Raw genomic sequence first — 26,256 nt, forward strand, 5'->3', positions numbered from 1 at the left:
TGTTTGAATAAGTATCGTTTTATTAATATTTCTCTCTTATTATTTACAAAACTTTATAATAATCTCTAGCTGATTTTCTCACCACGACACACTACTCGCTATCGTCGATCCTATACTTTTTTTTTTTTTTTCTTCTTTTTTGTTTTGCGTAATCGTTATACTGTAATGCTCGATAATGCTCGTCCTCTAAATCGTTTATGTATAATGAACGTCTCGTCGCTCGATTTAGAAATTCGTTGTCGACATGCGCGCGATACATTTCCGTCTCCCTTTCGCACCGCGCAACGTCGCTTATAACAAACGTGTATTTACAGGGTAAGTGCCATTTTACAATTGAACGTGTGAAATCGTAAACTTGTTCCAAGATCCTTACTTGCGACGCAAACGCGCGGAACGCTCGTTGAATTTCAAAAAAACGCATCGATCCGTCCCTCGCGTTTCCTCGCATCTTTCACCGTCCTATCTGGTTTTCTTTTCGCGGAGAAAGAAAGTCTCGAGAGCTCTCTCTTTCGCGTTCCTGATCTGCAGAGGTGAAGTCGTTTCGACGAATTGCACGACGTTTCGCGAGTCTCACAGAAAAAGCAAATGGATTTCGCCGCTCGCTTAAACCCCTCTATAAAGAAATTTTCTTATTTATTACATGTATGTGGATAAAAGAAAAAGATTGATTACAGAATCCGTGAAATAAGTTAAGTTGTTGAGCCAGGGCGAAATATGTATATAAATAGATTGCGCGAGGTGCGGCAACATTTTTGTTTCGGCGGAAAGTACCTAATAACGTTACGCGAGCGTACAGATCGGCGAAGCTCTGGCAATAACTGATAAAAATGTCATATGTACATGACGCGGAACGAAATAATATACGTTGACGCGGCGATATCTACATACGCGGGTATATTGCATTTGCGCGCGACACAATGCAGCAAAATCTGTCGCGTAAATACGCGCTGGACGCGCAGGGAATTCGCCAAACGTTTGACGAACGCGGGCATTGTCTGGAAGCGACTTTCCGCGCGAACAATGTTCGCTCGCGAGCCCGAGTCTCGGATGTCGCGCTGTCGGTGAAATCGAGTCACAATCACGCGACGCGGTGTACTATTTCGTAATTCGAATCGACGGGTTTCCAATCCATCGAGTGGACCCCGGGGCAACGATAATTCGCGAGCAGAACAATCCGTTTCGCCCGTGCTCGATTGTAGCTGGGCGGCTGTTTTGTTTCCGGCGCCGCCCGGCGTTTTACAATGTCGTTTATTTCGCCCGCGCACACATTGCGAGAGCCCTGTACCTCCGGAAATCACCGAAATTCGGATATACGAGCCTCGACCGATCTGCAAAAGCTCCCCCGTCCCCTCTTTCGCCTTGCCCAAACAATTTTTCCATACCTTCTAATGAAAAATAGACGCGCGCTTTAACAATAGCGTTGACGTTAATGAAATCGATTATCTTTACATGCAGAAACCGGGTGAATTTATAACAACTTTATATACTTTTATTTTAATTTCAATACGCTCAAGCTTGAACGTATGTACGTATGTGTATAATATTTCTCATTAAACGCCGAAACGCAACGTAGTTAAATAGAAGAGATCCGATTATTATTTAACGTTGATTCGAACGAGTCGTCGCTGAAATGCCATTACGTTTTTACAATTTAGCTCGCGCGTTCGTGCATTTATTTATTCATCGAATATAAAGAAAACCAGCCGTTCGGAAATGTGTCATCTCGATCGCGAGACGCTTGAAATCTCGTACGTGATAAGATTAGTTAAAAACTGATAATTTTCGGACGCAATCGAGAAGAAGGCGGGTTACTTGAATCGATTCGTAATTCGGCTGACGTGGACCGTGTCGCGAGCGTTGTCATTGATCGAGAAATACGAGGAAAATGAACGTCTCCCGTTAATCCGCAAAAAGAATGCGCAATCCGCTTTTCTAGTGGGAAAACACGGTTCGTCGCCCGAAACCGCGAGGCTCTCGTTCGATCCGACAAGCGTTCGCGATCGATTTACGGGATGACGGATGTAAAATCACGGTGGCGGTTACTATAGCGATGCACGATGATCCCGACTCGAGGGTTCTCGTCGTAATATCGTCATCGGTTGGCCCATTTCCAACCGCGGGAGCGCATATTCGTCGACCATAGGCGGTCGCTAATTATCACGCTAATCGTCGTCCCTACAGTCACCGAGCGTCGATTGTCGATTGCCGCATTCGTTACCGATCCGGGTAAGAGTCGGTCGGCAAGCGGCGTTATTCCGGTAACCGGACGCGTCGCGACGGAACGGAAAAAGAACGACTGTCTTTTCAGGAGCCGTGAGGACAGGACACGGCCACGACAGAGATATCCTTCCCGAAAGATACGTAAAGAGACGGAGGAAGCGGCCGCGTGAGCCGTCCGGGTTCATCCCGGGAGCGTTTCCGCGAACGCGGCCAGTTTCGACTCCGTTTCCCTTCCCTCCCTTAAGGACTATCGTCGGGTATAGCGTACCAGGCAGCTGGATCCGCGGCGAGGGCCCATGGGCCCGCGACGGAGGGATTGGCGTAGGCCGCGGCCCCCGCCGCGGATGGCGCGCACTACCAAGCGCGGCCTTGCAAGGGTAGATACGCGCCGCATTGCGGCTGTTGCTGCTGCTGCATGCCTTGCTGTCCCGCAGACCGCGTGTACGAGCAGTGCTGCAGACTCTGGCTCGAGCTCATGACGTGACTGACGCCGGCGACGACCGAGTGATGGCTGACCGAGGATGTGGCCGCGTGATGGGTGCCGTGAGGACTCGAGGCCGCCGTCATGTGCGGCGCCGGACTCGCCAGGGCTGCGCTGGGTCCTCCGCGACTGCCCTCGTTCCCGCCGCCACCGCCGCTCCCGCAAGGTTTCCCGTCCTTCACCAGCACCGGGACTGCCACCCGCCGCGGCGAGCTCGCACTCTGGAACAGACGTATCATTGCTCCTTGATGCGACGTTTTTGCTCTTGATGCTCGATCGTTTCGTGAGATCCAGGTAATTGGGAATTGCCGTGCCATTTCTCGCGGCGAAGTAAAATTCGACCGAAAAAAATATCAACTTAACCTAATATCTATTTGCGGCTATAACTTGATCGTTAATAAAAGATTGTTCCCCATCTACGAGAAGTAGCACGATAATTACCACACATTTGCTTACAGATTTTGTACATATAGCATGTATACTTTGATAATTTTATTTCAATTCGTATCTACCATGGACGTAAGAATATAGATAAGGCGTTTGCTGCGAAAACAGCTGACGGCTGCAGGCTAGCGTACGTGTTTTCCACCCGCTCAATCCCCCCTCTCTCTCTCTCTCTCTCTCTCTACCGCCGTGGACTTGGGTGGGGGAAGAAGGGCGCGTTCCCCTTACCTCACATCCTCGACTACCGGCGCACCGCAGCAGCACATGTACGTACGCGTTTCGTGTGAGACTCGCATCCCACGACGAGAAGACACGTACGCTAGCCGCCGTCGCCGAAACAAACAAATGCCATATCAAACTTTTACGGTACATCTTCATCTTTGGTTTGATCTTAAGAATCGATTAGTTGCAACATGAATCCGCCTCACGTCGTCACGATCATTCTGAAGCTGTTCTCTTTTTCAGTTGCTCATTGAACGCCGGGGGATGCGGAAGCGATACGAGCCGAGCGGTGTCGCCATCCTTTTCGTTTATACGATTATTCGTCCCAGCCTCGTATGTTTACGATATCAACGTAAGGCGTAAAGTATCGGTTGTTCCGAGACGCGCAGAATATTTTCGTGTCGTGTAACGTCTTTCATTTAACGTGCACGCAAGTGCAGCCGCGAGCAACAGGTGTAGCGTCGCCGAGTCTAGTAGCCGCGTCAAGTTGCCGAACGACATTTTCGTGACGCGCCTTACGTCATTAGCGTCGCCTCCGCGTCCATTTTGCGTTGTTCCCGCGGGATGACAATCGGCTAACGCGGCTTCGCGCGGGTGTTGTTCTTTCCGCGGAACAAAGTGCGCGTCGTGTAAGATTCAACGGTCGGGAATATCGATTGGAGTGCCTCGCGATCGTCGGATATCTCAGTGCGCGACCACGATGACGAGGGTGTCAATTGCCAGGCGTCGGTGGCCAGCGGCTAACAAGTCTCGACCCTACGGTAAGATATTAACCTAAAAATACATATAACCTTTCGCGTTAATGTTACGCCAGCATTATTTTACTATTGTGTCTTTTTGTTTTTGTTTTGATAACAGGAACTTTGCCCGGCGATCAGAGTGCCAACCTAACCTAATCTCCGTGAGTGTTGTCTGGTGCACAAGTGCAACGGTTCGCAAGGTGTCAATCGAGAAAGAAAACCTTTAGAGGACCAAAGTGACGGAAAACCACGGAGAAGCTGAGAGGAGGCGGAGGCCAGGAGGCGTCGGGCAACAGCGGGGCAACCCCAGGGTAAGCCTTAAACATTTTGCTTGTTCGATCGATAAAAGTTTATATTTGAAATTAATTATATTTAATTAATTTATTAAACATGATTTAAAACGCAAATAAAGATACATTTACAAAATATTTCGCGTAAATCCGAGTCGAAAACAAATTATCTCTAATTGGAATATATCTGTTTTCTTTGCAGATTATTATAAATACTCCGCTGCCATCGTATACCGGTGAGTACAAATACTTGGCTTCAATTTAAGGGGGTAAATAGGAACCGTAAAAAACTCTATTTCGCCGATCCGTCGCCTCGAAAACTGGTATTTACAGCTACTCGGCTAAAGGTTTCTTTAAACGAACACTCGCGTGTATGCCCGCGCTACCGATTCTCGTCGATTATCGAAACGCCACCGTTTGTCAAAGTTCCTTAGTACAAGTGTACGCACTTTGGGCGCGCACACACGTGCCGTGCAATTTCCCGGCTCGACGAACGCTGCTGTGAACAAACGCGGGATACGTGGGCTTGGCAAGGACTTGAGCTAAGCGCTTCTGTGTTCCGAGCAAACACGCGCAGCGCGGTAGGCCCGGTAAGACACTTAACCCGCACGATATCCCGCGATCAGCATTCTGCTAGACGTAGCGCGGTGAACACGATAGACTCTCTCTCTCTCTTTCTCGTTACGAATAAACAGTACCGGCTACCGTAGACTCGGACGACTCCAATAGTGTAAAATCTAGAAATACACGCTTTTCGCGTCTTCTTAAAAGCCACTTGCGATTGTGCGCCGAGTACAACCGAAAACGTTATTTTAATAATGGCACAACATTTTTATTTATTTCAGACTTTGAAATTAAATGGAGAAAAATTAAGAGTTGAATTAGTTGGAAAAATTATTTAGCACCATTATACATATCTTTTAAAATATTTTACAACTTTACAAAGGCGTTTGCCTTTTGTTATTTAATTAGAAAACCTAACGAATCAATGAACGGAACAGAGCTGTACTATTAAAATAACGTTTTTAATCAATACATTCAGAATATTTAGCGAATCATGAATTCCATATTTACGTTCTCTTTCTTGCCTTCGTTAATTAGATAGCTTTCAAATGAGTTTATAATCTTTCTCGTCATTCGTTACGTTAATTAACAGTCCTTCCTTCTATTAATTAACATTTTCCCGCGGTTTATCGAAACGACAAGTGTTTGCAGCTGTGCTGGGTATGCGAATTTGTCTGTCGGCTGAAAATTCAAGATCGCGTCCGGTTAATTCGAGGGAGACTAGGTTTTCTATTCGCACAAGAGATCCGTGGGCGTAGAGACAGCCCGGTTCTGTACATCTACCCCACGGACCTCACGGCATACCAAACAGAAGCCGGAGCAAGCAGACCGAATACCTGCCAGAACGACCACTCAGCTGTATCAACATTCGGTACACGACATTCCTCTTCGATCTCTTCGCAGTGAGACTTTAATAATACGATCGCGCGCTGAAAAATAACGTCCTTCGATTGCTCGACGCTCGTGATTCACGGTAATCAGGGTCATTTTTTCCGAATTTCGTTTATCCAATCATCCCCATTACCTCATTCGCCTTCGCGGTGAGATTAAGGTCTCTTAGTAGACATTCGAGAATCCTGGCTTCTCTATTTTTTTTTTTTTTACGTCGGAAAGGGAACACGTTGTCAAATAGAATAGATGATTCCAATTTTTTCTCTTTTCTTTTTTTCTTTCTTTCGCTAAAAAAAACTGGAATTTATTTCCGCGTTTATTTTCAAAACTGTTGCGATGAATTTTGTGTATAAAAAAAAAAAAAAAAAAAGAGGAGGAAGGGGGCGGAGAGAGTTACTAAACCGACCGATGGAACGCGGCGAAAAGGTTTATGCGGGCAATGAATTTTTTTTGCCGCGCGAGCAGATACTTTTATGCAAATCCGGGCAGCGTCGAGTGCCCGGGAGGTATACGACCGATTTGATTCGAGTGGCCGGTACGAACTTACGTTTCGCGTTGCCGTTTGCCGAGGGCATAAGTGCAGGCATGCCGTGCACTTCAAGCTGACAAAGTGACGATTACGCTAAACGCATGACGGTCCGCGCGCGCGTCACGCGTCACGCCACTTTAGCCACTTTAACGCGCGTTAAACGATTTCCGGCGAAAATGCCTACGTTGCTGGAGTAGTATACCTTTACGAAGGCCAGGCCTCCCCCGGGTTCCGCTACCGAGTCCGACGCGACCCGTGCTGATCGCGGCGAGATCAATCTTACTGAATATTTGCACTTAAACTTTGTGGCGGATAATTCCTTCTCTCAATAACTCGAGTGGCAGGAACGACGAAGCTTTTAGTTTACTTAATTTCCCAGAACGAGAAAAATTGAAAAATCACATTCGTCGTTTTTGTACTAATAAAATAAGAATGGCTCGCTTCGACAAAAAGTAAAGCCGGCCTGGTTCTTGGATCCAATTCTCCGTGACATTTCGTGATGAGATTTGAGCAAAAAAAAAAAAAAAAAAAAAAAAAAGAGGCAGCATCTTTGACTTCTCTCGCGTGAAAATAATAGCTTCGTCGATGTATATTTTATATCGATTTCAATTCGTTTATTGACACATTAGCGCGTCCCATAATCAACGTAACACGATTAACAAATCATTAGTAAACAGAGTCGAGTCAGCCTTGGCTACCTCGATGGGACGCGTAATGCAATTACGTACGCGCGCGTAATGACGTAACGATCGCTATTAGATTTAAAAAACAAGCAGCGCGTTTGCCAGACTCATTGAATTCCGGCCCTCGCGGAAACGAGAGGTCCCGGCGGAAATCTTTTAATGTCTCTCCTTTGTTCGGCGGGAGGCCGCGGGAAAGAAAAAGGCGGCGCAGGGTGGCTTTCTGGTTAATTACATCGCCTCCCCCGTTCGCGATACGTTTCATCCGCACGTCGTCAGGTATGTTCATAGGCTCCGATCTTTCCACTCTTTCTCTCTCTCTCTCTCTCTCTCTCTCTTTAACGTTAGTCTCGTGAGAAGAAAGACCGAGGGTTTCTTTAGCGAAGGGCGCGCTATCGGGTAGATATTTTTTTCCGCGAATCTCCCCGCCGCGAGAATAAAGATTTACGGCTCGCAGACAACGATAGACCGACGACGAAACTGAAAGTTAAGCAGCAGGTAATCTCGATTTGCGTCCAGGTATTGCGCGTGACTGTACTCACGACAAGATGGCGACCGGTCCTCGAGAGCCTGTTTCGGTGCTCCCCTGCAGAATCTCTCACCCTCTGTCCCTCTTCTCCTTCTTTCCTTTCTACTTTCCTTGTTTTCCTCTCGGTCGCTTTCATCCTTCCGTCCCCTTCTCTTCCCCATCGGCTCCGCATTCTCCTTCGCTCTTCGTTTTTCCCTCCTCGTCTCTTCACCCCCCGTCCCTTTCTCGTTCGCTCTGCTCGCTCGCTCGCTCACGCCGATACTTGAATTTTTTTACCTCCACGAAGGGGGGAAATGAAATAAAATGAAGAAAAAAAAAAGGGGGAAAATCTGAGCGTAGGCTACGCGGCGCGTCGGAGAAGTTGTCCCTTCGCCGACGTTGCCTTTGCGCGACGAAAGGACGACTTCTCTCTTTCGCGCGACGGTCGAGCTATACAACATTTCATACTTCTCGATGTTTAATAAATTTGTTTGCCTTTTAAATAATTATGAATCTACATATAATATGTAATTAATAATTGACGAGATTATGAACCAGACGTGTATCGCTTTAATTCATTATAATTGCATAAAAATATTTTCAGTTTTAAAACGCGAGTCAGAAAAATAATTAAAAAAGTATGCGCGGATATATTACAATTCGGAAAAATAACCAAGATGATCTAGCAAAGTAAGAGCGTGCGAAAAGACCGTCCGCGATTATTTTTCACCGGGGAAACCGAAAAGCAAGCGATAGTTTCTTCGAAACAGCGATACGACAATTGTACAATAATAAAACGGCTAATCGCGTTATTGGCGGCGACAACGCGGGTAAAAGATTGCGCCGGGAGGGAAAAAGAGGAGGGTAATGAAAACGTGTCCACGGAAGCACGGCGAACTAACGAGTAAATTATAGGGCGGCTGATGGCGCGGCCACCGGGCGGAAGAATCGCTTGCTCTCCACAGATCGGTCCGTCAGATAACTTTCAGCTTCCATTAATGTTACACGGCTGTTTACGAGGCAACGCGACGCAACGTTGAGCCCATTGTATCGCGAAAACGGTCCCGATCGCGACTATCTTTAGCATCCATCGATATTTTCGCGGCTCTGGCATCGTCCGAGTCTCGTTTAAGTCGAATTGAGAAGGAAACAAATTTGCTCTCCTCTTAGGCGAAAGAGAAAAAGAAAACATTTTGTTGCAGGGAAAAATAGATTATTTCGCTTTATATCAACGAATTAAATTTTCTATAACGACAGTTCGTCTTTCTGCAAATAAAGTACTACCGAAGCGCTGAAATTTTCCGACAATAAAAGCGGCTGCAGCGTCGTCGAATTATCGGTCGTGCCGGTGAAATTTCATCGCGACAGCAAAATTCCTTTTCTTCGGAGGCACGTTTCTGAATAATCGATAAACGCGTTGGAGCTTGCGCTGATTCTCGGGAGCGAAAAACACCACGCGTATCATTTGCGAGGACGCTTCGTGAACTATATTTTCATCGAATTTCAATGTGCGACGTTATACGCGCGCGTCGTTGCACGAAAAGTGCGAAAGTGCGCTACGTAAATCCGCTTATACCGTCGCGCTGCATCGCGCGACACTTGTCCGCGTATTTCGCGAAAATATCATCTGCCTAAAGCGATAACGAAGTGGCGAGTTTCACTTTAGTACGAAAAGCGCACGTATGCGTGAGACTTTACGCCCAACTCTTACGTCAATTAATACACCCGCGGATCTTGACTGACAATGATAATGCGTGAATCGTTTGATTAATTTTGTCAAGAATCTTTTAATTTAGAAAATAAGAAGGCGAGAAAGAATATAAAAGTCAGAGCTTAGTTAGTTGATCGAATCCTTTTCTTCTCGATCCGCGTGCTTGCAAATTTTGCATTCAACGATCGTTTAAAAATTACGCAGTCGTATTTGCCGTAGGTAGCGAATTCGTCGCGTTAAACGCGAACCGGCATTCGTGACGACGCATACGTAACGCGTAATATATTCTTAAAAAATCCGTGTATCGCGACGATCGTTCTGACGTCTCTTTTGAATAACATCTTTTGAATCAGGGACGACGCGAGGCGGCACCAATTCGATTATAGAGAATATCTGGTAAAAGATCCGAGAGATACGGCACGTTTCGAAGTAGCGGCCACGTTATCTCTGCGATCGCGTCTGTTGCCATTAGAAATGCTCGTGAGACCCTCGAGCATATTCAAGTGCTCGATCACTATTTAGAGTAATGTATCGATCGGTAGTCATCGAGACCGAATTTTTTAGTCTGTTTGTTAATTTTCTTTGACGTCACGGTTCCCGCATTTCCGTGCCGGCGGGACGAATCGATCATCGCGGAAAAGTGGCTGCGATCCCGGGAACAATAAAATCTCTAAGGTAGGTTAGGTTACATCGTCTTTTTAAATAGGGAATATCTGCTAAAAGTATTTTATTCATTACGCGTTCCTCGTTAGTGCTTCGCTTCTTCCGAATGGCAAAGCCAAGTATTTCATACTCGACGCGCGACGCAGTTATATCCCGATTAATGTCCGTCGGCGTTCCATCGCGCATTTTTAACTGGGATTATAACGAATATTGAATTTCATCGGGCGCGCAAATTCGCTATTTTACCCGACTCTGTAATCTCGCGCTATATTTTTGAGCCACGTGAAACGCGACGGGCGCGTGATTACGTGCTCAACGCGAGCAATTTTATCGTTCTGTTCACGACGGGCGGCGCGAATCCCTCGGAAATCCCAAATGACATAACAAAATAAATGCAAAATCGCTTCGCGCAGTCGAGTGGCACTCTCGAAACGAAATATGATGCGGATGCGAGGATTTATGCGGCTTCCGCGATATTTCTCATTTAAAGCCATTTCATTTCGGATTGGCCGGGCACACCACTACGCGACGCGACATTTTCGCCGGGGACTGTCATTGTTTTAAAATCGCTCGGTCCCGAGCGCGAAGACGCGACGGCGAATGCGTGGAATAACATTGATCGCAGCCGCGAAAATTTTCTGTGACTTTCAACTAAAAAACAGCCCAAACACTTTTGCTAGATGTTACATAACATACTTTATTACCCTCGATATCACCTATAATAACAATACATAGCGCATTATTATTCAACAATTAAATTTCTTGACCAGTTCTCGAATCAGTTTCTTAATAATAATAATTTCATGACAATAAATAAATTGGAAAATTTACGTAAACTATGCGGTATGCACACATCACTTAACGTACTACAGACGAGAAGCGTTTATTCGATTTCTTACACGTAGTAATAGTCATCGAAATGGTGCGTCTTCGCGAAATTCGTAATATTATATTCAACAAACGTTTCACTTTCGAAGCGGTTTACACATGACTTCGAAATTTGCGTAATTACCTGATTTTGGGCGTTTTGCTCGGCCATGGCTTTTTCCTTCGCTTGCCTCTTGCATTTATACCGGTGATTCTGGAACCATATCTTCACCTGTAAGACACACAAGCACATAGTTACAGTCAAATTCTTTCTATCAAGTATTATTTATTTTTACGTTCAATATTTTATCGAATTTAATTAAAGTCGGAAAAAAATATTAAATTTGGTTAGGTGAAATATAATAAAGGGGATATATTTCTAAAAATAAGATGATAAATAAGTCAAGTTGTTCGTTATGTAGAGCATACGTATATGCGGCGCAGGACGTAGGAAGAAGGAGAAGAAGCGCGATGTTTAGGACACTCTACGAACAGCTCTTTCGAGCAAAGCCTAAAATCGACCACGTTCAGTCGCTCTTTATGTCGGAATAAAACGGACGACATATCTTCTCGTACGCCAACTATCGCCAGGTAGACCTTTGAATGTTTTTTCAGAGACGAAGGCACGCGCTTTTGTCAGGCGCACTTTGAATCGGCCTCTAGCTGCTATTCCCTATCCTCTAAGTCTGTAATCCACGGTTAGAGGACTGTGTTATTTCTTCGAGGGGAATTTAACGCCTCGTTCACTTCACGCGGATACAACGAGAAGGGAAATAGTACGAATTTTATATATATTATTTTTGCTAAAAGAATTATCGAGAGTCTCAATTCTCAAATAAACTCCTTATTATGAAAAGCTTGAGTTTCTTTTAATATTTCAACGAATAATATTAAAGGAATATAAAAGCGATAAAATAATGAAAGATATTTTTAAACTTAAATTGACGCGTCAAACCTGTTAAAAAAATTAATCGCGAATGCAATCAGGCCGTCTTTGTAAGCCGCGCGTATATAATGCACACAGCGCGGATTATAACGCGCTTCTATCGTAAGCAGATGTCGATCTCGATTCTGTTCAGGCGGCTGAGCAGCATCCACGATCGCTTAGTTCAATTGCCGTAAAAGCAGTCTCGAGCGATCCTAATCGCACGCGACTGTTCTTCCTACTAAAAAATCAAAAGCTACTTTTCTTTTTCTTTATTTCTTTTATTTTGATCAGACCGAGCAACAAAATTCATTGTCAAACCAACCTTGTTACGTTAATCAAATTAATAATCAAGTAACTTAAATTTACTTGAAATTAATCAAGAAATATAATTCTATCTTTCTGTTGTACGTCTCGTTTTCCATAAATTATCGGGTTGCTCAAGCTCTTTTCATAAGTTTAGGTTTGTTCATGTCAGGTGTCTTGATCGTCGATAGGGTGTAAGCTCAATCTATCCTGCGTTTTGCAGTAGCTGATTTTTATCGTCCCGAGCCATAGAGCGCATATGTTGCCGCGTGTAACCTCGTCGAGTGGCTGTTGTACGCTGCAACCTCGTTCCCGATATAACCCCCATTATACATCGGAGTTGCGTGTGTCGGGAATGCAACGAAAGCACTTTAAGGGGTCCGTCCAGCCGACCGCGTCTCGAGGACCCGCCACCGTCTGTCTAATTCTTTGAATATTAGCGGGATCGGCCGCCCTCGAAAATTCCTTTCACCCTCTCGGGTGTCGCCTTCGAGCGTGTCCGGAATACCGGTGGTTGTACCGCGGGTGGTGCACGACTACCTTTCTCTATTGTCCAGTTTCTATTTTCCAGCTCGTGCTACTTTGCAGGAAATTCAATTTTGTAAAGCGATAAAAAGAACGCAGCGATCTATGCTGTAAAGAATTTATATATATATATAAAAAAAAAAAACACGAAAATTAACTATTAACGCGCTTTAATCGCTTTTGTAAATAGTGCGCAAGAAGTTTATTTGCACCTTGAAATAACTCTTAACGAGTCCTAGAAATGATACGCGACGTTACGCGCGATATTTGCTCGTTCGAGACGATTTTTCAAAACGGCTCATTATTACAGGGAGCCGTGTATGTAAATTCATCTTAAGGAGCATTACCGCGAAAGAAAGTAATACCCGCCGCCCTCGCCGTTGCGTGAGTTTTTACGTACGCTTTGTGGCACGGCCGGTTTTGCGTAGGGGTGAGAGACCTTATCTAAAAGCCACGAAGAGGCACTAGACGAGGGAAGTACCTCTTTCGCTGCTCCCGTTCGTTAATTCCTTTTCTACCGATAATCCACTCGAAGCTCGTCGAGTTTTCGGCTACGTACGCCGCACGCTGACTTGAAGAGATCTACAAACAGCCATTTACTTCTACGCGAACTTACGTAGAATGCACGACGGAACTGCGCGCGACATGGAGATCTAGATCCGCGGGATTTTAATTCTTGGTACAAATCGGTCCTTTCTTTTTCATTCGACACCCCCGGCCGAGTCCGACTGCCACGAGGGGAGATTTTTAAACAACCGGCATTGGGAGGTAGCTTGAAATTTTTTTTTCATTTTTATCGGCGTAACGATTATAAAGGGCGAACCCGTGTGCATTTACGATTCGCGCTCACATCGTGCTTCGCCGTACCTAAACTCGCGCGAGTAAATCCAGAGGCTGCGCTCCGTGAAAGATCCGACGATGAAAACGGGACGAGCGCGGCGAGAGCGGACGCGCAGCGAATTGTTATTTCAAGAGAACTGCCGTCCGTCAGTTCGTTTGTCCATCGCTCCCGCCGCGATGCGGTGTGTAAACAGGGAAAGTTAAACAAGATAGGGATATATAACTGGTGTGTACGTAAGAACACGGCGCGCAGGCATGAAATTCAAGGCTAACAATGTCGACCTCGAGCGACAAGCGCTTCTGATGTGTGAATTTTGTCCATTGAGTCCCGGCGTGTCTTGCATCCGCAACGAGGAGAGTTCGACACCGTGAAATCAATCTTATTTTAATGCGCGCTGATCCGCGAACTCTTCCATAGCATCGCGAAATATCTCCGTTTATTTTCACTTGGGAAAATTTATCGAACGTGTCGCGAAGATCTAAACGGAATAAGACGTGGGACGATTTTAAATCTCTGAATATTATCCGCGAAATTCTGCAGTTTTTAATTGTAAGAATACTCAACTCTCAGGCGGAACGTCGGCTTATATTTACTTTTGGGCGGTAAGCTGGTCTGGTCTCCTTTGCGAAAAGGCCACAGAGGTCGAGCGAAAATTTACTTAACGCGAGACTTTAATTTCCGATTAACTTGCAGTTTACTCTTGTTCTGACAAATAAAAAAATGTCAAGTGGGCTTCTTCGAGAATCGACTAATCGTAAAGACACCTGTCGTCATGCTTCATCGAACTAATTGGCGATCACAAATCTATATAATTTAATTCTCCTCTCTACCCTCTCATCGATCAACGTTTGAGGCGCGTGCAGATTACATCGCTTCACTTGTTAATTGTTTTACCAATAGCCTTGTATTAACACAACGCTTTTTTAAATATAATTCTCCGGGAAGAAAATTGCAAAAAAAAGATCAAACTTTAATTTAATTAGATAATAGGTTTCGAAATAATTGTAAACTCTAATTTGTAGGATTTTTTATTTCGTTTTTATCATCGTTCAAGTATTTTGTCGTCATTACTGTTTCATCGCGAAAACAAAAGCAACGATTTTGGAACTTTGAAAACGGGGTCCGTGTACGACTGTGCGAAATTTCCGAGTGTTACATAAAACAGATCCCCGGTATCTTTTTACACGTAGGACAAATGTACGAAAGGGTCAAACGTAATTCGAGCTTCTTTTCGCTCATTCCACTTTACGATTAAAAATCTACTCGGCTCTTTTTCTCTCTCTTTCACTCTCATTCACGCGTTGTAGCGATCTCTCCTATTCAGGTAACGCGTGTCGCCGTTTGACATTAGTTGGCCCATTAAATGCCGATAAATCTGGCGGGTGGCACGCAAAGTCAAAGGGAGGCACGATTATATCGCGCGTGTGCTACGAACACGTCGACACGCGTTCGGGAGGCATCGAGTATCTGTTAGCCTCTGCTCGAACAGAGCTACCGTAGATAGGTAGGCGGCCAGGACGAGGTCGATCGGTCGAAAGAGAAAGAGATAGCGAGAGCGAGAGCGAGAGAGAGGAAGGGAGAGAAGGCGGATAGAGTGGACGATTGATCAAGTTAGCGTAACGTCATTACGTCGCGAGTACATCGGGGGTTGACGTAAAACGACGACCACCGGGCTGCCCCTCGCTAGGTACAACAGCCTCCTCGGGCAATTTGACTCGACGCCAACCTTCGCCCGGATTATCCGGCTGGTGGCCGGCCTACAGCCTCGGGCCGCCGTGCCGCGCGCCGGGTCATTCTCTCAGTCGGGGTTCGTTACGACGTTTCGCACAAACGAACCGCTGTTTACACATTTTTTTTCTTCAGGCTGAACTGCCTGATCGCGATAATACAGCGATACCGGTAGCCACGTTGTAAACTTAAAGTCACGATAAAATAAATAAAGAAAATAGGGGACAGAGGAAGATTTTTCATTTATGTTAGGCGAGTAAAATATTTGTTGGAAAATTAATTTGGATAACGATCGCATTATTCAGCTAGGAATGTACGTTTGACGAAAGCGTAATGTCCATTAATAACAGAGTTTCGTAGCCCGCTTCGACGGAGGATTAAATGCGCGCGGATGTCTGCGTGCGTGCGTGCGAACAACTCTTCGCACGACGATGAACCTGCGAATACCGGGATCAACTAACGTCAAATTATGATTAGGGCTGTTAATTGTCCCGTGTTGACCCTGCTGAGTGGTAGCCCGAGGACAAACACGATTCTGCCTCCCTTTTGTTGTTTTAACTCAATGCCGTCGGCCGGAGATGACTTACCGATTACCCAGCGTGATGTCTGAAAACCAGGGGTCTTCCAACCCCTAAATAGAAATGACTTTCTGGTTACCGCGAAGCGATGCGTGCATATCGCAGTAATTTCGTGTGGTCGAAGATAGACGCGACGGATTTTACCCCTTTTTTTTTTTGTCTTACTTTGTTCTATTTTTATGTACGAATAAATTAAAAAATTATCAGTTTTATTCAATGCAAAACCTTTTAAACATCTTGAAAAAAAAACAATATAATTCTTTAAATTTTTTTAATTATCATGAGAATCGCTCTGTAATTACTCGAAAGAACGAAGCGAGACAAATTTCTATCGACGCGTAGATCGTGCCGTGCCTCTTCGTTAGCTCAGGCTTTTAATTTTAGCGTCTTTTCAGAATCGACAGCCGAGGGGATTGATGCGATAAAGCGTTGTTAAGGGATGCCGATATTTGCAGCCCGAATATATGCACCCTCAGCGCGAGCGCCGCGAATGCATTACAAAGAACTGTAGCTCGCGCTACAGGATGAGGCACAAAAAATCGTTTTATCTGATTTGATGAGCCGATAACTTAATCTTTTATAAAAATAGAATTATCTATCAATAAATATTTTCACGTTCAACATAGTATCGATCTGGCGAAAAGAAAAACTGACTCAAACTATTAAATGACATAATATTTAAAGATTAATTTATGTCGTGTTACATTTATTTCATATAATTTTTATATATTTTTTTTTTTTTTATTTAAATGTAAGTATAGAGAATTGTAAAAGGTTATGAAGAAGAAGAAGAAGGAGAATAAAAATATAAAAACTTTTGGAAGCGAATCTCGATAACTTTTGCGCTGATCTATATTGAGATGCAACATTGGCGCCGGGGCAACTCGTATGCATCACCGGGCAGAGATACCTTCCGCCCAAGCGGCATAAAAGTGCAAAAAGGGCTGCAATTATGTCGGCATTCCGTCCGTGCAGACATCGCGACGTAACGTGGACTGCAAAAGCCAGCGACATATTCATATGTGCATTATTACGCGAGGGAGGGTGCTGAGAGTGCACTTGAGAGATGCGAGCACGCGTTGCGGAACGTTCGATCAACCTCATACATTTGACAAGACGTCGCCAATCTGTTGTAGGTAGTTCAAGACGTATCTAGTTCTTGAATTTTTAATTACTTAAGAATTTACTTAGAGAATTAATCTGCGGACGAAATGTATGCAGGATTTGACGTATTTTAGAAATTCAGAGCTAAAGATACGTCGAATATATTATGATCAGGATTCAAGGGGGGGTTAATGCTAATGTCGAAGGCGCACATCCATGAATTAATGGCGCCGTTTTCCCCGTTGTCGTGTCAAAGAGCTACGACGGGGTAGTACCGCCGTGCCATCGCGCCGTCGATCGTTTCGTCTCTCCTCTCGTCTGTGCCGATAGATCTCGAAAACGGTGGTAGCGACGTGTTTGCACGGCATTGAGCTCGCCCTCTGCTCCATAGGATTCGATCCCTCTCCTGACGCGTACGCCATGGGGTTGCCGACCACAGCGCAAGGGGATGAGTGCTCGGTGGTACGCAAACCCATTATTATTATGATTATTATTCGCGTAGCTGATCGTGCGCGATCTTTTTCTTCTTCCTTCCTCTCTCTCTCTCTCTCTCTCTCTCTCTCTCTCTCTCTCTCTCTCTTTTTCTGGTCTTGCCCTCTCATTCTCTTTGATATTATTCCACGATTGGAAGATTTCTCGTATACATACTATCGCATGCTGTCTTCGTAATCAGACTGTATTCATATACATATATTACATCTTGATAATACTTTTAATTACTTTTACTATTTGCGTCAATGGTTCGGATGTGACGCGCAATTAATATTCATTCCGCAAGGAAAAAATAATTAACGGCGTTTTGGGCGATAAAGATTTGATATCGCCGATAGGTTTTCACGGATAAGTCCAATAGATAGATGGAAAGTTTTCGGAAAAACGGCGTGAAATGAAGAGGCAGGATAAAAGCTGCGATAGAGGCGGACCAGAGAGACCAGAGAGAGGGGAGGGAGAGTGTAATTTGCCTCTAATGCGACACTCGACGTAGCAGCTGGCTTCACCGGCCCTCTGCTTTTCCATTCGCCACTCGGCCGCAACCGGCAACAGTAGCGATAATAATAACAATACTGGTAACAATGCCCAGGAGTGGCTAGGCATTGTAACGCTGCATCGCGCGAAGGAGAGGGAAGGGGGGCCGGGTACTTGGAGTAACAATGCAAGCGCAAAATGGAGGGACCCATCTGCGTGTGCCCCGTGCCAAGGGGACAAGAAGCGGGAAAGAGGGAGGGACGAGCTCCAGAGGGAATGAGTCGAGAAATCGGCAAAATGCTCTCGCGCGCGAACCCAGAAAAGATATGCCGGTGAGATAAATGCAGGGCGTCTTCGTGCGTGTTCCTCCGTCGCTATTTTTTGCAGGTTGCACTCGCGATAGAAAGTTTCTTTCCAAGATTATCGGTGTTTGCCACAGACTTGTATATTAATATACAAGTCTGTGGTGTTAACCCGCGATTCGACAAATAATGACCAACGATTGCTAAATGTGCAGCGCTGTATTCATATTTTACGAAACGTTTCTAAGTATATGCACGATTTTCAAAACGTAGACGAAGCTACGTAATTTGTGTTTCACAAAATATTACGCGATGATGTACGGGGGGAGAAACGTAAATCGTCCGCAATTTCCTTCCCTCTTCCGATCACGTGGCGGCCGCAATAGCTACAATCTACCGTGAAACTCGTCGAAACTTATGTACCGATTGTGCCCGTTCGCCTCGGGCGCGTATGAAAATCCCGGCTGATTGCAATCAGGCCTCTTTGCCGACTTCCGTGCTTGACGTGGAATCGACTCGTCACCGCCGCTCGAAGGGCTTCGCTCGACTCTTCCGGTTTAAGGAAGCGCTCTATTTCCACTTTGAGAAATCTCTCGCCCGTTTCTCTTTAAACTCGCAATTGCTTGCTACCTAGACATTTTTATTTCGCCTATTTCTTCTCCGGAAATAGCGTAAATAATTGCAAATATTTGCTATTCGTATTCTAAATTAAATAACGATCAAATATTGTCTTGTCAATTTTGTTTTCAAGTTTGTCTAATGTGAATAAAATAATTTATATGAAATAAATCTTTTGAGGCAGTTTGTAAAAATCTTGAAAATATAACTCATTAATTATAATCGAATACGAATATTTGAAAATTAAATTAATTCGATATAAAAATTTTAAAAGAGAAATTCAAGATGTATATTATATCGATAAGTAGACGTCTTCTGGAGCAGAGACGAACGCCGCGATGACAAACGGACAATTCGACGCGCTTGTTTTCAAAGGGCTGATAAGTGAATTGAACCAGACGGAGAGACAAACGGTAGACGGAACGATAGACCGAACGAGGGGGAGACCCGCGCTACATGCGTGAACGCAGGATGCGGCCAATGAGCTACGTAACAATTATTTATTGTTGCCAGACCGCTATACCGCAATCTCGTGCCGGCCAGACCTGTCTGCGTCCAATGAAAATGAATACGCTCGTTAAAATCGGTGTATGCCGGAACCAGCTATCTTGCCCGCTTGATAAACGATAAACCTTGGTGGATAATCTTTATTCAATACACGTAACCCCGGAACGATTGCACGCAACATCTGCCGCCCTGCGATTTGATCCCGCGATTAATTTGCGATCCTGAACTTGAGCCACGGTTAAAAATCGCGATCGGCGATTACTTTGGAATACGGGATATGAGGAATTACATACCTGCGTGGGCGTTAGATGAATTAAAGACGCTAGGTGCTCCCGTTCGGGCGCGCTGAGGTACTTTTGCTGCTTGAATCGCCTTTCGAGCTCGTAGACCTGGGCCTGGGTGAACAGCACGCGTCTCTTCCGTCTCTGCGCGAGGGGAAACTGCATCGCGCCGACGCCCATGCCGACGCCGACTCCGACGCCGACGCCCACCCCCATTCCCGACGACTTTGTCACGTCGCCCATCGACTGGCCCACCGAGCAACCGGCCATGTTGGTCCCGGCGCCCGCCGCCGCGGCACCCATCAGCCGCGAGACTGCAAAACATATTGAACAAACCGGGAATTATCTTTGTGAGTGTCCTCTTTCACTTTTTTTTTTTTTTTTTTTCCAACAATAACTAGAGGTCTACAACTTGGCAAAGCAAATTTTATTTTTAAATTAAATGTATTTAAAGTCTGCATATGTATAATATGTACTAAGCAGTTTGCGTCATCCTCGCGTGAAACATAGCGAGAGTTGAGTAATTAATTCAAAAAGTAGTCACCGAAGACTCCGCTAGCGACAGAGATTATAATAATTATGACATATTCATATTTTCATAAGTACACGTCTAAGCGTGCACGGTTGAACGAATCTCTCTCTAAATTTAAGCTACCGAAGGCTACCCAGACGAGCGAGCGAGCGAGCGAGCGAGCGGTCGTCTATCCCTTGTCAGTTGGCGAAGAGCTGTCAGAAATGAACGCGCCTGGGCGCGGACAAAGGGAACGATTTAGGCGCTACGAAGTGCTACGTCACCGGAGCACGGGAGGTCCCGAGATGAAGCTCCGAATTATTATGCCTGTGAGAACCGTATTCTCGAGCCGTCAGGAAAGTCGAGGGCGAGAAAGAAATACCACTTGAGCGCAGGAACAAACACCGTCAAATTTGTTTACCTCGGCGCGGCCGTACCGAGAGAAATCGCGGATGCCCCGCGGCTCAAAATCCGGAGCGTTGTGTTTTTTAGACGGCTAGCCGGCGGAAGAAGGCGACGGAATTTTCGTCGGGCAGGCCTCTCCTCATTACGCGGATATCCGGGCCGCTCGCATTCGATAGCCCATATATTCGGGTTCGAATTGATGGAAACTGACTCGCCCATCGTTATGCATGCCGCCCACTTGATAAGCCTACGATCGCTCGAGATCACCTCGACAGGTTTCACGACAATTTCTTTCCAATTAAATTTGCAAACCGCGCGAAAGACATCTCTCTCTCTGTCTCTTGCCGATGTTGACGCGCGATTATCTCTCGCGCTGTTAATCTGGCGCCGCGAGAGGAATTTTTCGTAAATCACGCTGGCGATGTAAATTATCGTGTTTCTCGTACGGTGCTATCCTTTTTAAACCGGCCGTCAGCAGTCACCGAGAACAATGCGCCGTGGGTATACGGCTGACGGGGCCGGGATGTTTCGATGTAACTTCTGCCAATACACGAAGGCAGATCCCCGATGATGGGCGAACAACGCGCGTGCAGGAACTCGTTAAGTAAATTGACGTTTCTCCAACGTCTACCTGACCACCGGCGTCGCACTCTGCCTCACGTCGAACATCCCCATTTCGAAACGTAATTATGTGGCATAGCGACCGTCCGGGGGAGAGGGGAATCTTCTCCACCTCGACTCCTTCACCTTCCAATTAGGTGACAAAAGCCCAAAGATTTCTCGCTCCGAATCACAAACGGCTTCGCGTACCGCCCACAGGGTGAAAGTCGTCCAATCCGGCTGGATAAAAAATATCTGATGGAACGTAGATTTAGGTGTAACGTTTAATGTCACGCGTCGATTGTATAATTTTGCTCGTTACGCAATTCCGCGAGTCACTTTAATCTCGTTTTCGATCTTGTTTAAAACGTTGAAGAGAATCATAACGCTTGGGAATTTTAATAATAATAATAATAATTTTTATTATATCAGGTACATAAAATTAGAAAGAGAAACGGAGTCATCGTTAATTCACAATGTAATACCGTCCGGGTCGTAAAGAATCGCAAAAGAACTTGACGCAAATAACACTCGCGGAAGCAGACGTTTCTAATCGAACATTATTATAATGCAAATTGCAAACGTCACAATCGGTAATATATCGTCGGAAACCGTCAAACCGCAAATAGCAGAATAATATGAAAATGCATATATCGGGGAGATTTTCAAACACGGGGCGATGCGCGGAAATTTATTAATAACTAAGTTTCTCGTAAAATGATAAGAAAATTCATTATCACTCCCTTTGACAATTTTGAAAAAGAGCTCTTTCGCGATTCGCCCCGTCACCTCCTCGCGCGGGGCGGTGCATGCGCTATACAATTTTGCATAATCGCAATTCGAGATGACGAATTCAAACGATCGGGGAGCGACTCGTTTGCCGGGCTTTCCCTGCGCTCTGTTTATTCTGCAAGGGGCGACGATAAGTCCCGCGAAATCGAATTCGTATGGTGGCGGATGGTGGACGGGGCGTCCGCGTCTCAGGCCTTTAACTCGAGGACCAGTCCCTCTTATTTGTTTAACTAAAATCCTCAGCGCCGTCCACTAGTCGCGCGCTTTCTCGAATTCTGGATCGATAGCGACGAACGAGGAGCGAGATCGGCTCGCTAAAGTGGCGCGTGCGATGGACGAAAATCCACAGCGGAGACGAACGCCTTGTTGACACAAGTCGCATGAAAGATGCGCGGCATTGTTGGCCGACGGTGGTATGCGCGACGTTTCCTTTTGTGGACACTGAAACGCGAAACTTATGCGGCGCCCTGGACATCCAAATGGATCTCCTTCCAAGTGTCAAAGCTCCTACACTTCCCGATGACGCTTTTACGCCAATCCTTTTAAACTGTTGAGCTCGACTACAAATCGCTGGCTACTCTATCTCCATTTCTTTACCCCGCGCGGATAATTGGACTTGAAAATTTTATTTTAAAGATGCAAAATTAGACTTCTGAGTCTTCCGTAGCGATATCTAAAATCGAGCGAGAAAAATCGGTCCGGAAAAAATTAACTCATTACTCTCTCTTTTTTTTTTTATTTTATTTTAAATTATAGCATCGCAATTTTTTCAGTCTAGGAAACTTTTATTTTCTTAATTTCTTGTTTGTAGAAAGTCCGTACGCGCTTTCGGGGATAAAAATAAAAGTTTTCTCACTTGGAGACGGTTGTAAATTGAGAAATGCCGACGGGTTCTCCTTACCAATTAACGGCGGCGCATTTTCGTCAACTTTGTAACGCGAGACCGACAATCTCTCGACGATCCCTAAATGGAGCTAAAATATCCATGGTCTTGTCGTTACAAGGCCGATAAAAGCCTGACGGACGTGACTCTTAGAAGGCGGAAGGAATAGCTCGTCGTGAGATAGGTTTTTATCCGAGTACAACATACAGCATCTCCCTCTCTCTCTCTCTTCGGACTCTCGCTTCCGGCATTTACACACAAAACGCGAAACATAAGGATTTTGATGAATATCCGATAACGTTGACTCTCGCGCGTGATCCTTCAACGTTCCTACCGATTTCACTCGCCGATTTTTCTATCGGTGATTAAATAACAGGTGTAGATCGTTGATGCGCTGTCGTTTTCACGCTGACGATTGTCAGGGAGAACGCGTCTTTGAAAGTATGAGCGTCAGATTCTACGAGATATTACGCCGAGACTTTCTGATAAATACAGACCCCTCGAAACTCATTTAACAAGCTGACGGAATGACTGTTTGCATTCGATAACTCGGTAACGTTTAGCGGACAGACTAACTGTCCGAGGCGTAATTCATCGAACCAGTCGTTGAATTAATCAATATGTAGACGAAGTCCGCGGAGGCTTTTTGCTCGTCTGACATGTAAATGTGTGTGGATATACCTGACAAAATAGTCCTTCCATTAGCGAGCGTAAGTCGTTTCGAATTTCGGTAAAAATTATTTCTACGCTTATCTACGTCTACGATCGACGCAACTGCATTTTTCCACGTCTGTTAAATCGCGCGGTGCTTTAAGAACTTTGCAAACAAAATCACGATAAAGAAAAATGGAAAGAAAATAATTTTTAAAAAAATTTTGATAAGATTGTATGAAACTGCGCGATTACGCTTTACTTCGAGTCTCTCTCTCTCTCTCTCTCTCTCTCTCTCTCTCTCTCTTTATTTTTTTATTATTAGAATTTTTTTTTTTTTTATATATTTTCTTTTTTGTTAATAAAAGACAAGCTACTCACTGGCAAAGCGAGGATCGTTTGTGGTCGGGGGCGCTGGGGCGTACCACGGATGATGGTGCGACGATACCGCGTGGGACCTCATGGGGTCCGTGGCTGTGGCCGTGGCGCCCACGCCGGGCCCGGCGTGATGGTACGGCGACAATTCCGCGGCGCAGTATTGATATTGCGACGTGAGCTGCATAGTTGCGTAAGGATTACCCATGGCACTCATACCTCCACCGGCACCGCCGGCACTACCGGCGCCGCCGCCGCCGCCACCGGGGGCGGCCCCGTTGGCAACGGAAACCGGTCCGGGGGTGCTGCCGCCGGGCGTCGAACCGCCGTGCAGCGGCGGGCTGCCGCTGCTCGCGCTCGAGCTACCGGTGTTACCACCCACCCGTGCACCGCATGCGTTCCCGTAAGGTGAGCCCTGGGAATGCGTCACGACGCCGACACCGACCCCGACGGCAGCGGCAGCAGCGGCGAGCTCGAGCTTCCGGTAAGACTCCTCGATCGGCGACAGGATATCAGTGACGCTGAAGGGCGTAGTATGGGCACCACCGGCAGCTTGCACGTGCGACGAGTGCTGCTTCGGCGATAGGCTCATCGCCAGGTCAATGCCATTGAGGTCCGACAGCAGGCCGGCCTGCTCCAGCGACTGCTGTTGTTGCTGCTGCTGCTGCTGCTGCTGCTGCTGCTGTTGCTGCTGCTGCTGTTGATGCTGATGATAAGTCGTGGCGTTGCCATTACCACCTTGATTGCCACCGCCGTTTCCGCCGCCGCCGCTGCCACCGCTCATCTCGGCCAGCCCGACGCCGTCGAAGTACTTGAAGCTCGCGCTTCGCGGAATGATGAGGCCGGCGCTAGCCGTAACAACGGCGCATTATGACGCTACTGCCCTTGGCCCTTCTCTCTTTTTCTAGTCCGGAAAGTACCGATGGCCAGGCGCCGAGACTCACGTTGCCAACGCCGCTTCGATCCCACTGTGTCGGGCGTTTATCTTCCGATGGAAGATCGCAATTCGGTCCGCGAAATTTCGAAAGTCACTCGAAAACCGAAATCGGGATCCCCGATTAGTTAATTTCACAATGGCACAAGTCACTCGTCCTACGCCAACGCGCTTCACTCGTTCCTATGACTGAATATCACGGGCGCACAATATAAAAAATAAAAAAATAAAAAAAAAAAAAATAGAGATTCCGTTTTCACCAACACCGAGGTCGTTTGACCCCGAAATCAACGTCGAGCCCGAAATCGTTCGCCGTAACCCGTTGTTCATCTCCTGCTCCGTGGTCGCGATCACATTTAAACGCACGCATAGTAGCGACGAAAATTAATTGCTGCACTACTCACGTATAGAAAGCTGTCTCTCTGAAAGCTCGAAGAAAAATCTGATTTTGCCTAGATTTTTATCGACCTTCGACAAAAGTTTTATCCATTTTTTTTGTCTCTATAAACTCGCCGCGTCGTTTCTCCCTCGGCGTATTCAGCGGAAACAGTTTGGACCCACGAGAGTTGCGTTAAGAAACGAAGAAACGAGATGTCACGTGGCGCACGGCAAACTGTCACACATAACCCGGGAAAATCGAGGCCGCGGTCGGCCGGCGGCCGACTCGGATGGCTCTCGCGGGTTTACCGTCGGCGAGGACCGTTCGCTTCTCGAGACCACGAAACGGACCAAGGATACGCGGTGACGCGGCGAGCCTGCACACGTGGTCGAGGATAGTGGCCGGCCAGAGCCGGCCGGCGGCCGACTGAAATCACACGGGGGTCTTCGAGTCCTTGGATTCCGCCGATAGAGAGACGATGGTAGATGTACCACTCTACGCTTCGCCTCCACCTTCGTCGAGGATACACTCTCCGTAGGAGAAGAGCCGCTCTATGGATGGATGGATGGATGGCTGGCTGGCTGGCTGGCTGGCTGGGTGGCTGCCTGCCTGCCTGGCTGGCTTGGCTGGCTGGCTGGCTTGCTTGCTGGCTTGGCTGGCTGGCTGGCTGGCTGGCTGGATGGATGGATGAATGAATGGAGAGGACTTCTGTCGGGTACTCCTGGAGAGGTCCTCACGGCCGCTTAGACCCACTCGACCAGCGCTCGTCCGCTCGCGCTCGCGCTCGTTCGCTCGCTCGCTTGCTCGCCCGCCCGGGCACAGGCCCCACAGCCTCTCGCGGAGAACCCGTACGACGACACGATGAGTGGAGTGCCCACTACGGAGAAGTGCCTGCTACCAAGAGTCGTGATGAGATGTCCCCTTTTGCGTGTGAGAGAAGGGTTTCCATACGCCGTAGAGAGGCGCGGAGAGGCCGCGTCGGTAGAAGTGGATGCTGAGGATCTCGCCGTACAATCATTGGACGAGCGCCGTCGTTCGGGCGGTGCGACCGTACCGTTTCGTCGTTCATTGGATCTTGCTGGTCACCGCCGCTACCCAGGACAGGACGAACTCTCTGGGTTAGCTGGCAAATCGTCGGTGCCATGCCTGAACCAGCCTGAATGTCTACCTATCGTAACGCTCGCGCGAGCCTGCGCCCGACATTGTGGCGGCTGGGGCGAGCAATGCCGTGCGAT

General features: G+C 46.5%; 1 protein-coding gene across 1 annotated transcript; it reads right to left on the reverse strand.

Moving 5' to 3' along the window:
* Positions 1-25,936, reverse strand: LOC139111093 (homeobox protein Nkx-2.4). Its single transcript, XM_070671179.1, has 4 exons — positions 23,715-25,936; positions 19,504-19,805; positions 10,956-11,042; positions 1-2,922 (listed from the first exon to the last, which is right to left on the reverse strand). The coding sequence occupies exons 1-4, from the start codon at positions 24,490-24,492 to the stop codon at positions 2,575-2,577; spliced, it is 1,515 nt and encodes a 504-aa protein (XP_070527280.1). The 5' UTR covers positions 24,493-25,936; the 3' UTR covers positions 1-2,574.
* Positions 25,937-26,256: the final 320 nt, after the last annotated feature.

The sequence above is a fragment of the Cardiocondyla obscurior genome, linkage group LG22 (genome assembly GCF_019399895.1).
Source record: "Cardiocondyla obscurior isolate alpha-2009 linkage group LG22, Cobs3.1, whole genome shotgun sequence".
Lineage (NCBI taxonomy): Eukaryota > Metazoa > Arthropoda > Insecta > Hymenoptera > Formicidae > Cardiocondyla > Cardiocondyla obscurior.